At 42.7% G+C, this 13,079-nt stretch overlaps 1 protein-coding gene across 4 annotated transcripts in view; it reads left to right on the top strand.

The window, feature by feature from the left end:
• The window catches only part of RB1 (RB transcriptional corepressor 1), a 189,150-nt gene that overhangs the window by 144,944 nt on the left and 31,127 nt on the right, over positions 1 to 13,079 (top strand). For all 4 annotated transcript variants that reach the window (XM_030565029.1, XM_030565036.1, XM_030565045.1 and 1 more), the window contains one exon: positions 12,042 to 12,160. In XM_030565029.1, coding sequence (XP_030420889.1) covers positions 12,042 to 12,160 — 119 coding nt within the window. The remainder of the gene's footprint in view (positions 1 to 12,041; positions 12,161 to 13,079) is intronic.

Genomic DNA, 13,079 nt, shown 5'->3' with positions numbered 1-13,079 from the left:
ATGTGCAAAAAAATGGTTTGCAAGGTGGCTAGTGAAATGAGTTTGGATTCCCTATTCCATGAATTTCAGGAAAAGCACATAGTATTTTATAGATCCCCTTTTTTTAGTTGTAGCAACTATGACTTTTCTCATCAATTGCTGCCTACAAATGTTTGCCTTCACTGTGCTAATGCTGCTAGCCTTTTGTCTCGTTTCTCAGATGTCTTCAGGCTAGATACATGCAAGGTGCACCTTGCACATTCCCTTGTTCAGGAGCTGCTGGTGTCCCCAGCGTAGGCGAGGGCAGCTTGGTGGTAGCACTAACTTCCACCGTGTTGCAGTGGCCTCTATTTATGGGTGCAGAACTGCTGGGACATACCAGCCCGGCTATACCACCTCTCATTTCCAAACTGCATTCCCCTCCTCTGGCCCACCCCCAGTTCTAGGGCTATTCCTAAGAAATGGTGAGGTGATTATTATACCTCCCTACTGCCCCTTTGCATCAGTCTAGCTGCTAAAAATCACATAGGGCAACTATGAATTTGAGCCTCTTGCTTCTGTAGTTCCCATTATACTTGGAATGCCTTCTCCAGAGCTCTTCATCAATCTTCCTTTCTTTATATCCACCCTAAAAATCACTCTGTTATCTCACCTACAAGACATGAATGTGAAGAAAAGAAAACAAGTGAAACAAGAACAATTTCTGTATTACAACATTCTCTGATAGGTATTGTCTCCTTCCTTTGTTGTTTGACCTTTACTTCTAGTGCCAAATTGAATTTGGACTGTAAGCTTTTTGGGACGCTGATCATATTTTATTGGGGGATGTCTAGTACAGTTTTGGATACTTGAAAATAACTGAAAAATAAATTGTATTTAGTGCTTACATACGTACCAAATAGATAGATAGCACTTACTGTGGTATCATTGGTTTAACATGTCTGCCGATCTTCAAGTGTAGTTTAGCAACTCTGTATTCACATTTGAGAAAAGTAAGGAGGTTAATGAAAAGTTATGGGCAGCCAAATTCAGCACTGGTAAAAGCAGGTATTGCTATGCTGGAGTTAAACTGGGGATGTAGCGCAAATTAGCCATTTTTCACTTTTGCATAACAAATATGTGATACTGGTATTTGGAATAAAATCTCATGAAAAAGACTTCTCTCATCTAGTCTGAGCTGATGAGCAATCATAATTATTATATCTTCTGCTTCTTTGTCTCTCGTTTTTATTTTTTAACCCATCTGCCATGGGCAGCTTCTAGCCGAAGGGATTAAAATTCTTTACAGGACAGGCTCCCACACAGCTTTATAGTGGTATTCTGTTTTTGAAATTAATGTTGTGTTAATGTTAAACAGAGGAAATCAAGTTATAGTATTATTCCAACACATCAATAAAGTACAAAAAAACCTGTCCTGTTAAATAAATAAGCAATATGCACATTTTGAGTTAAATTATTAAAACAAATCAGACTGTATTAACATCTGAATGAAATCCTCAGAATTGCTTTTGTTATTGTTCCTTTGCCTGAAACCATACAGAAAGCAAGCCCAAATAGGATCATATTTTGCATGCATCCAACTTCTATTCACTCTATTCACTCCCAGTTGTGTGTAGAGTCACTAAACTAGAGTTGAAGATAGGCAGACATTAAATCAATGAAACCATGATAAGGTCTATCCAATCGGTTGGAAATTATGATCCGTAATCTTCAATTCTTTTATGGGATATGTGGTTTGGAGAATTAAGTTATCATTGAGTTAGTCAGGATTTTGTTTTAGCAGGCCTAAATTGTTTCATTGTTCTGAATGCTAGTGATTTTTTTCTTTATTTAATATACAGTCCTCAAATAAAGGACACATCAGATATTAAACTGATAAGAACAGATAACGTTTTGACTTCAAGGTCCCAGAGACACAGACAAGGTTTTCGTCTTGAGGCTAAAAGACCAAAAACATCAAGACACTTGATCACGGCCTTGGGGAAGCCAAAAGACTACTCACGCTTGATCTTAGCTCACAGAGAGCCGAGAAGGGTGTTAGGCTTTTCGAAGCGCCTTTGCAAATGAAAATGAAGCTTCCACCAGTGCTGGGCAACCTATGGGCCTCATGGGGCCCATCAAGGTAATCTGCTGGTGGCCGCAAGACAATTTGTTTACATTGGCTGCCCACACAGCTCCCAGTGGCTGTGGTTCACCGTTCCTGGCCAACGGGAGCTCCGGCAAGCAGCAGCTGGCCTTCACTGCTTCACGCAGTTCCCAATGTTTGGGAATGGCGAACCGCGGCCACTGAGAGCTGCAGGTGGCCGTGCCTGTGGATGGTTGATGTAAACAGACTCTCTCACGGCCCGCCAGCAGACTACTCTGATGGGCCACAGGTTGCCCACCACTGTTCTAAACCCTTACAACTGCCTCAGGGATTTCCACTTCTAGCAGAGTGAATACAAAATGGTAGCTAGAAGCAAGTTCTTGCAGCTTCTTTTTAAAGCTGTTAATTTCAGATCTATTCTTGCTTTGGATGAAAGGAACACATCCAATTATTTAATATTTTCCAAAGATTTCATAGCTTCTTAATATTAAAATATCTGATTTAATTTACCAATTTCATTATTATTTTTTGTTGCTTAAAAGTTTGGTTACATTATATATTTCAGATAGTTTAGCAACAGCCATAGTACTAAGGTGCATTATGGAGTCAAACCTTGAAACTGTGTTAGGAAATTATTTAAATGTTAAGAAATCTAAAACAAAGATAAAAGTAGTACCTAAAGAATTGGAAACTTTTTTTTAAGGTGAAAGATCTCACAGATTTACTTGTTCTTACTCTGAGCCTCACAGAGACTCAAAAATATTTGATTTCTTTGTCAAATTACCTAAAAGAAGATTAAGCATTGTTGTTGTAATTGGTGGACTCTGAAACCAAAACAAGATGATACCAAACTGGGAGGGATTGCAACTGCTTTGGAGGATAGGGTCAAAATTCAAAATGATCTAGACAAATTGGAGAAATGGTCTGAGGTAAACAGGATGAAATTTAATAAAGACAAATGCAAAGTGCTCCACTTAGGAAGGAACAATCAGTTTCACACATACAGAATGGGAAGAGACTGTCAAGGACGGAGTACGGCAGAAAGGGATCGAGGGGTTATAGTGGACCACAAGCCAAATATGAGTCAACAGTGTGATACTGTTGCAAAAAAAGCAAATGTGATTCTGGGATGCATTAACAGGTATGTTGTGAGCTAGACACAAGAAATCATTCTTCCTCTCTACTCTGCGCTGGTCAGGCCTCTGCTGGAGTATTGTGTCCAGTTCTGGGCACCGCATTTCAAGAAAGATGTGGAGAAATTGGAGAGGGTCCAGAGAAGAGCAACAAGAATGATTAAAGGTCTTGAGAACATGCTCTATGAAGGAAAGCTGAAAAAATTGGGTTTGTTTAGTTTGGAAAAGAGAAGACTGAGAGGGGACATGATAGCAGTTTTCAGGTATCTAAAAGGGTGTCATAAGGAGGTGGGAGAAAACTTGTTCATCTTAACCTCTAAAGATAGAACAAGACGCAATGGGCTTAAACTGCAGCAAGGGAGTTTTAGGTTGGACATTAGAAAAAAGTTCCTAACTGTCAGGGTGGTTAAACACTGGAATAAATTGCCTAGGGAGGTTGTGGAATCTCCATCTCTGGAGATATTTAAGAGTAAGTTAGATAAATGTCTATCAGGGATGGTCTAGACAGTATTTGGTCCTGCCATGAGGGCAGGGGACTGGACTTGATGACCTCTCGAGGTCCCTTCCAGTCCTAGAGTCTATGAATCTATGAAAACCCAGTCCTCATGAATGCAATTCTGAGTTGTGTACATCTGGTTCAGAAAGCTACTGATACTTAAAGGCTATTTGAATTTTGGCTGGGTGCATATGTTAAACTTTTTTTCTTAAAACTCAGTTTCTGAACTCAGTAAAGTGGTATTACCATGACAGCATGGTCTAATGGTTAGAGTCAGGGGAGGACAACTGAGAATCAAACTTCGGCTCTATTCCTGACTCTGTCGTGGATTGCTGTGTCTCCTTGGGCAAGTTAGTGGTACTAGATCATGTCTCCATTTCCACCTCAATAAAATGGGGCGGTATTATCTATCTTAGTTAGCACTTTAAGATCCCCAAAAGAAAGGCAATGTTATTATTTTGTTATTTCAATTTGTACTATGTATCCAGTGACATCACTCAGATTCTTGAGCAATAAATTTATGTGGGCATTTTAAAAAATGTGTGCACTAAAACTGTTCCTGTGAAGAGTATTCATGGGTGGAGAGGCTACTGATCTGAAATACTGTTTAAAAGATTTGAGAAGCAATATAACATCTCAGATAATGTGAGTAAAGTTACTTTACAAACAAAAGTCACTTAGATAAACCTTATCAATAGATAAAACTGAGTTTTGGGTACAAAGTTCTTTTTTTAAGCATTGATTACTCCAACTGGAACTCGTGGATAATGACCTCAGTTTTTGCACATTCAAGAAAAGTCCCTAGTTTTAGAATATTATTGTACTCTAGGTCTCAGTGCTTGCACTATTAACCCCTGTATTCAGTGGCTCATATCTTGTCTCAAAAAATTAGCATTCAAGAGATCTGGTTCCCCAAAGAAATAATTTGATAAAAATTTCATTTTTTGAAAATAGAGAAAAACAAAGGCAAATACATAACTTAAGTCTTTCTATAACCAAAGTCAATTCAAATACATTTAAAGGGATGGAAAACTAGTAGAGAAGCAGCCTACTTGGAAAGAACCCAGAAATCCTGTTTTCATGTGCTTAACCACTAAAAAGGAGTACTTGTGGTACCTAAGGCCTGGTCTACACTACGCGTTCAAACCGATTTTAGCAGTGTTAAACCGATTTAACGCTGTACCCGTTCACACAACGAGGCCCTTTATATCGATATAAAGGGCTCTTTAAATCGGTTTCTGTACTCCTTCCCAACGAGGTCCCTTCCAGTCCTAGAGTCTATGAGTCTATGAGACGAGTAGCGCTAAAATCGGTATTACCATATCGGATTAGGGTTAGTGTGGCTGCAAATCGACGGTATTGGCCTCCGGGCGGTATCCCACAGTGCACCATTGTGACCGCTTTGGACAGCAATCCGAACTCGGATGCAGTGGCCAGGTAGACAGGAAAAGCCCCGCGAACTTTTGAATTTCATTTCCTGTTTGCCCACCGTGGAGCTCTGATCAGCACAGGTGGCGATGCAGTCCCAAATCCAAAAAGAGCTTGAGCATGGACCGTACGGGACATACTGGATCTGATTGCTGTATGCGGAGACAAATCTGTTGTATCAGAGCTCCGTTACAGAAGACGAAATGCCAAAGCATTTGAAAAAAATCTCCAGGCTATGCGTGACAAGCGTAACGGAAAGCCAAAGAATCAAATGGACGCTCATGGAGGGAGGGAGGGGGTACTGAGGATTCCAGCTATCCCACAGTCCCCAGCAGTCTCCGAAAAGCATTTGCATTCTTGGCTGAGCTCCCAATGCCTGTAGGGTCAAACACATTGTCCGGGGTGGTTCAGGGTGTAGCTCCCCCCACCGTGAAAGAAAAGGGGAAAAAAAATTGTTTCTTAACTTTTTTCAATGTCAGCCTATGTCTACTGAATGCTTCTGGTAGACGCAATGCTGCGGCAGTGAAGAGCAGTATCCACTCCCCTCCTCTCCCTAGTGGCAGACGGTACAATATGACTGATATCTGTAGTCATCATCAGCCTGTGAGTGCTCCTGGCTGGCCTCAGGTGAGGCTGGCCGGGGGCGCCTGGGTAAAAATAGGAATGATTCCTGGTCATTCCCAGTAGATGGTACAGAACGGCTGGTAACCGTCTTCATCATAGCAAGTGGGGGCTGAGCTCCATCAGCCCCCTCCCTTTCATGTGAAAAGAAAAGATTCTGTACTGCCTGGACTATCATAGCAGCGGGATGCTGGGCTCCTCTCCCCCGCACCGTTTAATGTCCTGCCTGGACTAATAGCAGCTGGAGGCTGCCTCCCCCTCATTTTATCTCACTAACAAGTCAGTGTTTCTTATTGCATTCTTTATTGTTTCATCACACAAATGGGGGGACACTGCAACGGTAGCCCAGGAGGGTTGAGGGAGCAGGGAAGCAATGGGTGCGGTTGTTGCAGGGGCACCCCCTAGAATGGCATGTAGCTCATCATTTTTGCGGGATCTGACACGGAGCGGCTGTGCTCTCTGGTTCTCTAGTACGCTTGCCCCATATTCTAGGCAGGACTGACTCTATTTTTAGATACAACATAAAGGAGGGAATGACCCGGTGAGTCATTCCCATTTTTGTCTTTGCACCCCCAGCCCACCTCAGCCAGGGGCACCCATGACAGCAGCAGACAGTACAGAACGACAGATAACCGTCATCTCATTGCCAATTTACAATGGCACAGCAGACGGTATAGAACGACTGATAACCATCTCTGCTATCATGCAAAGGCAAATGAATGCTGCTGTGTAGCACTGCAGTACCGCCTCTGTCAGCGGCATCCAGTACACATACGGTGACAGTGACAAAAGGCAAAACAGGCTCCATGGTTGCCATACTATGGCATCTGCCAGGGAAATCCAGGGAAAAAGGGCGCGGAATGATTGTCTGCCGTTGCTTTCCCGGAGGAAGGAATGAGTGACGACATTTACCCAGAACCACCAGCGACAATGATTTTTGCCCCATCAGCCACTGGGATCTCGACCCAGAATTCCAAGGGGCGGAGGAGACTGCAGGAACTATGGGATAGGTATGGAATAGCTACCCACAGTGCAATGCTCCGGAAATCTACGCTAGCCTCGGACCATGGATGCACACTGCCGAATTAATGTGCCTTGTGTAGCCGCGTGCACTCGACTTTATACAATCTGTTTTACAAAACTGGTTTATGTAAAATCAGAATAATCCCATAGTGTAGACGTACTCTTAGAGACTAACAAATTTATTTGAGCATAAGCTTTCGTGGGCTACAGCCCACTTCTTCGGATGCACAGCACTAGACGCTCTTATTATGCTGAAATTTGGTCTTCTGTTTTTCTGTTTTCCTTCCATCTCTCACACCTCTCCACCCCCAGACTAGCTGTTTGCATTAATACATTTTTCTTACTTCTTTTTCATCAGGAAGAATATTTTCCTCATCATAGATATTTAAAATCTGAATTGAATGGGTACAGGAATCTCCCATCCCCCTTGGCTAATGGAGCTGTTACTCATATCAAGGGATGAGGGGCTTGAAAAATGAGTGATTTAGCCTTCTTTAGGAGACAGGAGCAGCATTGACAGCAGGAGCGACTGTTGAGAGGAAGTGAGGCATGATGTAGATGGAAGAGTGAGAAGCTGAGGTAACAGTTGTCTGTTTGGACGTGTGGGAGTTCTGAAGGTGTAATAGGCAAGCAAATCATACATTCATGTAAATACTTGTAGTTACTGAGAAAAGTCATGCAAACCAGCCCCTGTCACCTGGTTGGTCTGCAGGTACTTGTATAACTGAGAAATAATTGCGGTTGTGAGCCAGTAACTGTACATCATTTCTCTGCTGTGGCTTAGATAGTGCCGGTACTGCCAAAAATCATGGCTTGGAAATTATGAGATTGTAAGAAAAATATGTGCTTGGTTCTTTTTGTCTTCTGGTTTTTGAACCTGCAGGATTCATGTTTTCAATCTCCTCTCCACAATGATGAGGACTAGAATTTTTTGTTTGTTTGTTTAATGAAAATTGAGATTCCATTGGGGTCACCTCATTCCAGATGCTAGGGTTTGAGAAAATCCCCCAACTATCCTGAGATTTACAATACAATCTCAAGAGTTTGCAACGCTGCAATTCCCATTCAGAATAATAGAGCTGTAGGGAAAAAACTGAATACCAGTGTTTGAAGTTTTTTGCCTTTATGCGAGACTGGTGCAGCTGGGATGACCAGTTTACTTTACATTTGCTTGTGAACTTACAATTCAGTGCTGTGTTCACGTTACAGACTCCTTTGTCAATTTTGCTATTATAAATACGTTTACAGTCTTTTCATGTATATTTATAAGTAACACATTCATCCACAGAATCTGATGGACCTTGAGCAGACAAACACCACATTCATTATATGTAAAATGTTCGGTCCATCAGTGTTGATGCTCTCTGCTTCAGATTGGGGTAGGAAAATGCCGACTTTCCACTTTTTGCTCATCCATAGACTCATAGACTCTAGGACTGGAAGGGACCTCGAGAAGTCATCGAGTCCAGTCCCCTGCCCTCATGGCAGAACTAAATACTGTCTAGACCATCCCTAATAGACATTTATCTAACCTACTCTTAAATATCTCCAGAGATGGAGATTCCACAACTTCCCTAGGCAATCTTTTTCAGTGTTTAACTACCCTGACAGTTAGGAACTTTTTCCTAATGTCCAACCTAAATCTCCCTTGCTGCAGTTTAAGCCTGTTGCTTCTTGTTCTATCACTAGAGGCTAAGGTGAACAAGTTTTCTTCCTCCTCCTGATGACACACCCTTTTAGATACCTGAAAACTGCTATCATGTCCCCTCTCAGTCTTCTCTTTTCCAAACTAAACAAACCCAATTTCTTCAGCCTTCCTTCATAGGTCATGTTCTCAAGACCTTTAATCATTCTTGTTGCTCTTCTCTGGACCCTCTCCAATTTCTCCACATCTTTCTTGAAATGCGGTGCCCAGAACTGGACACAATACTCCAGTTGAGGCCTAGCCAGCGCAGAGTAAAGCGGAAGAATGACTTCTCGTGTCTTGTTTACAACACACCTGTTAATGCATCCCAGAATCATGTTTGCTTTTTTTGCAACAGTATCACACTGTTGACTCATATTAAGCTTGTGGTCTACTATGACCCCTAGATCTCTTTCTTCCATACTCCTTCCTAGACAGTCTCTTCCCATTTTGTATGTGTGAAACTGATTGTTCCTTCCTGGGTGGAGCACTTGGCATTTATCTTTATTGAACTTCATCCTGTTTACCTCAGACCATTTCTCCAATTTGTCCAGATCATTTTGAATTTTGACCCTGTCCTCCAAAGCAGTTGCAATCCCTCCCAGTTTGGTATCGTCCGCAAACTTAATAAGCGTACTTTCTATGCCAACATCTAAATCGTTGATGAAGATATTGAACAGAACCGGTCCCAAAACAGACCCCTGCGGAACCCCACTTGTTATACCTTTCTAGCAGGATTGGGAGCCATTAACAACTACTCTCTGAGTACGGTTATCCAGCCAGTTATGCACCCACCTTATAGTAGCCCCATCTAAATTGTACTTTCCTAGTTTATCTATAAGAATATCATGCGAGACCGTATCAAATGCCTTACTAAAGTCTAGGTATATCACATCCACCGCTTCTCCCTTATCCACAAGGCTCGTTATCCTATCAAAGAATGCTGTCAGATTAGTTTGACACGATTTGTTCTTTACAAATCCATGCTGGCTATTCCCTATCACCTTACCACCTTCCAAGTGTTTGCAGATGATTTCTTTGATTACCTGCTCCATTATCTTCCCTGGCACAGAAGTTAAACTAACTGGTCTGCAGTTTCCTGGGTTGTTTTTATTTCCCTTTTTATAGATGGGCACTATATTTGCCCCCTTCCAGTCTTCTGGAATCTCCCCCGTCTCCCATGATTTCCCAAAGATAATAGCTAGAGGCTCAGATACCTCTTCTATTAACTCCTTGAGTATTCTAGGATGCATTTCATCAGGCCCTGGTGACTTGCAGGCATCTAACTTTTCTAAGTGATTTTTTACTTGCTCTTTTCTTATTTTCTCTTCTAAACCTACCCTCTTCCCGTAAGCATTCACTATACTAGACATTCCTTCAGACTTCTCAGTGAAGACCGAAACAAAGAAGTCATTAAGCATCTCTGCCATTTCCAAGTCTCCCGTTACTGTTTCCCCCTCCTCATTGAGCAGTGGGCCTACCCTGTCCTTAATCTTCCTCTTGCTTCTAATGTATTGATAAAAAGTCTTTTTGTTTCCCTTTATTCCCATAGCTAGTTTGAGTTCATTTTGTGCCTTTGCTTTTCTAATCTTGCCTCTGCCTTCCTGTGTTATTTGCCTATATTCATCCTTCGTGATCTGACCTAGGGCTTGTCTACATCACAAAGTTGCAGCGCTGGTGAGGGGGTTACAGTGCTGCAATTTAGGAGGTGTACACATCTGCAGGGCATCACCAGCGCTGCAACTCCCTGTTTGCAGCGCTGGCCGTACTCCCGTTTTGTCTCGGGTGTAGAGGATCCAGCGCTGGTGATCCAGCGCTGGTAATCAAGTGTAGACACTTACCAGCGCTTTTCTTGACCTCCGTGGAATAAGCAGGTATCCCAGCATACCTGAGGAAGCCTCTGGTAATCAAGCTGGTCTCCTTCCCCGGTTTGCTCTCGCGTTCCCCGAACCCCGAGCAAACAGGTCTCCTTCCCTGCGGTTTGCAGGGTGGTTCGGAGAACGCAAGAGCAAACCGCGGCGAAGCTGGTCTCCTTCCCCGGTTTGCTCTCGCGTTCCCCGAACAAGCAGGTCTCCTTCCCTGCGGTTTGCAGGGTGGTTCGGGGAACGCGAGAGCAAACCGCGGCAAAGCTGGTCTCCTTCCCCGGTTTGCTCTCACGTTCCCCGAACCTCCGTGCAAGCAGGTCTCCTTCCCTGCGGTTTGCAGGGGGGTTCGGGGAACGCGAGAGCAAACCGCGGCAAAGCTGGTCTCCTTCCCCGGTTTGCTCTCGCATTCCCCGAACCCCCCTTGAAGCCGCCCAACAGCGCTGCAGTATGGCCACATCTAACACCACTTGCAGCGCTGGTTGCTGTAAGTGTGGCCACTCTGCAGCGCTGGCCCTATACAGCTGTACTAATACAGCTGTAACAACCAACGCTGCAAAATTTTAGATGTAGACATACCCCTAGTTTCCATTTTTTATATGACGCCTTTTTATTTTGTAGGTCACGCAAGATCTCAAGGGTAAGCCAAGGTGGTCTTTTGCCACATTTTCTATCTTTCCTAACCATCGGAATAACTTGCTTTTGGGCCCTTAATAGTGTCCCTTTGAAAAACTGCCAACTTTCCTCAGTTGTTTTTCCCCTCAGTCTTAATTCCCATGGGACCTTACCTATCAGCTCTCTGAACTTACCAAAATCCGCCTTCCTGAAATCCATTGTCTCTATTCTGCTGTACTCCCTTCTACCCTTCCTTAGAATTGCAAAGTCTATGATTCCATATCTGCCCCTGTTTACTACCTGACTAATAATGCCTTTTTACTCCCAATACAAAGCTTAACACCACATAAATAGATACATCTCTCTTCTCCCCATTATTCCTGACTTAATATTGGTGGCTAGGTTTTGGTGTCACATTACTGAAAGAGTATTATTGCTAAGCAGGAGCCCCCTGCTGAAGTAGACATAAACAAAAAATCCAGCAATTCTGTATTTTCAAGACTAGTTTAGTACTATGGTGTGAAGCAAGAATATGTTTTTCATGCATTTCTATATAGTTCTACCAACAACTTCACAGATGAGCTGCGAGGAACCTGAGGTTCTGCTATTGATGATGACAATGTGAGATCCTTGCTTCATCCATCTTCTCCACTCCACTTGTAACCGTCTCCCACTGCCCTTCCCCATCACTTCTCTGTTATCTTTGATCTTAGCAGGATTCCTTAGCCAAAAGTTCCAGTAATCAACCTCCAATCCAAAAGGAGATCTTAAGTGCCTGTGAACTGCAACTTGATGCTCTTGAGTCTTCCTGTATTTAACACATAGCAGCTAAAGTAAGCCAGGAAGCACTTGAACTGGAACAGGATTAGTCAAAAAAGGAGGAGGAGCACAGGTCCATCACAATGGCCTTTTCAAATGCCAACTGAGGGTTATGGAGGAGGCAGAATGTCCTTGAACTGGCTAACTGAAGCCATTGCCAGAGGAAGTGCAGAGTGAACACTAGAAATAAACAGAAACACAGAGCACTTGAGCAGTGCCCCAATTGTTGATGTGACTCTTGTCAGATAGTCAGTTTCCTTTGCTAATGTTCTGTTACTATGATTTTCTCTTTTAGGATTCGTCCCTATTTGATCTTATAAAGCAATCCAAGGAACGAGAAGGCCAAGTTGATCAACCTGAGCCCACCTGCACTTTTAACTTTCCTCTCCAGCATAATCACACTGCAGCAGATCTGTAAGTAACGTGCATGCATGGAGATAAGTGCTGTGTGGAGTTAATTCCTTCCACAATGTTTTTTAACTATTTATTTATATAGTGCATTTTTCCTTGTTGGACTTGGTACTAAAGTTATGCTGAATTGTGCATTACATTTGCTGGGACTCATACTAAAAACAGGCTATCCTCAACCAAATTTTAAAATATCTTTTCTCAAACTCCATCAACTTATACTTCTAATGTCATTTCTGTTTACCAGGATTTCCCTGCAAATTGTTGTGTTACATGGCATGACTTCATCTGTGTAGGGATAGATATACTCCTTTTTACTTAAATACATTGACAAAACTTCTTAGTATGCCCATATTTTCAAAAAGGTTTGTGATGCCATGCTCCAACTAACGACAGCGAAGAGGAGGACAAAGATTATTTTTACAACAGACTCCAGAAAATATTAGAGATTCTCCAAGACAAAGACATCATCATCCTTATGGGAGACTTTAATGCCAAAATTGGACCTGACAACACAGGATATGAACAAGTCATGGAGACCCATGCTCTGGGAGAGAGATTTGTGGATTTGTGTGCACTTAACAACCTGGTCATAGGAGGTAGCATCTTTCCTCACAAGCAGATCCACAAGAGTACCTGGGTATCACCAGCAGGCACGACAGAAAATCAGATCGATCATGTCTGCATTAGCAAGAAGTTTAGAAGATCCTTGCAGGACGTTAGAGTTAGAAGAGGAGCAGACGCGGCATCCGACCATCACTTAGTGGTGGCCAGATTGAAGCAGAAGCTGAAAAAGAACTGGATAGACGTGTCAGACAGAAGAGTGAAGTACAACGTCAGCCTTCTGAAGGACCATAAGACCAAGGAAGATTTTGGACTGAGGCTGAAGAATAAGTTTTCAGTATTACAGGATCAGTGTGAGGAA

Source organism: Gopherus evgoodei, chromosome 1 (assembly GCF_007399415.2).
Source record: "Gopherus evgoodei ecotype Sinaloan lineage chromosome 1, rGopEvg1_v1.p, whole genome shotgun sequence".
Classification (NCBI taxonomy): domain Eukaryota; kingdom Metazoa; phylum Chordata; order Testudines; family Testudinidae; genus Gopherus; species Gopherus evgoodei.
This window is presented reverse-complemented; position numbering and strand designations above follow the sequence as displayed.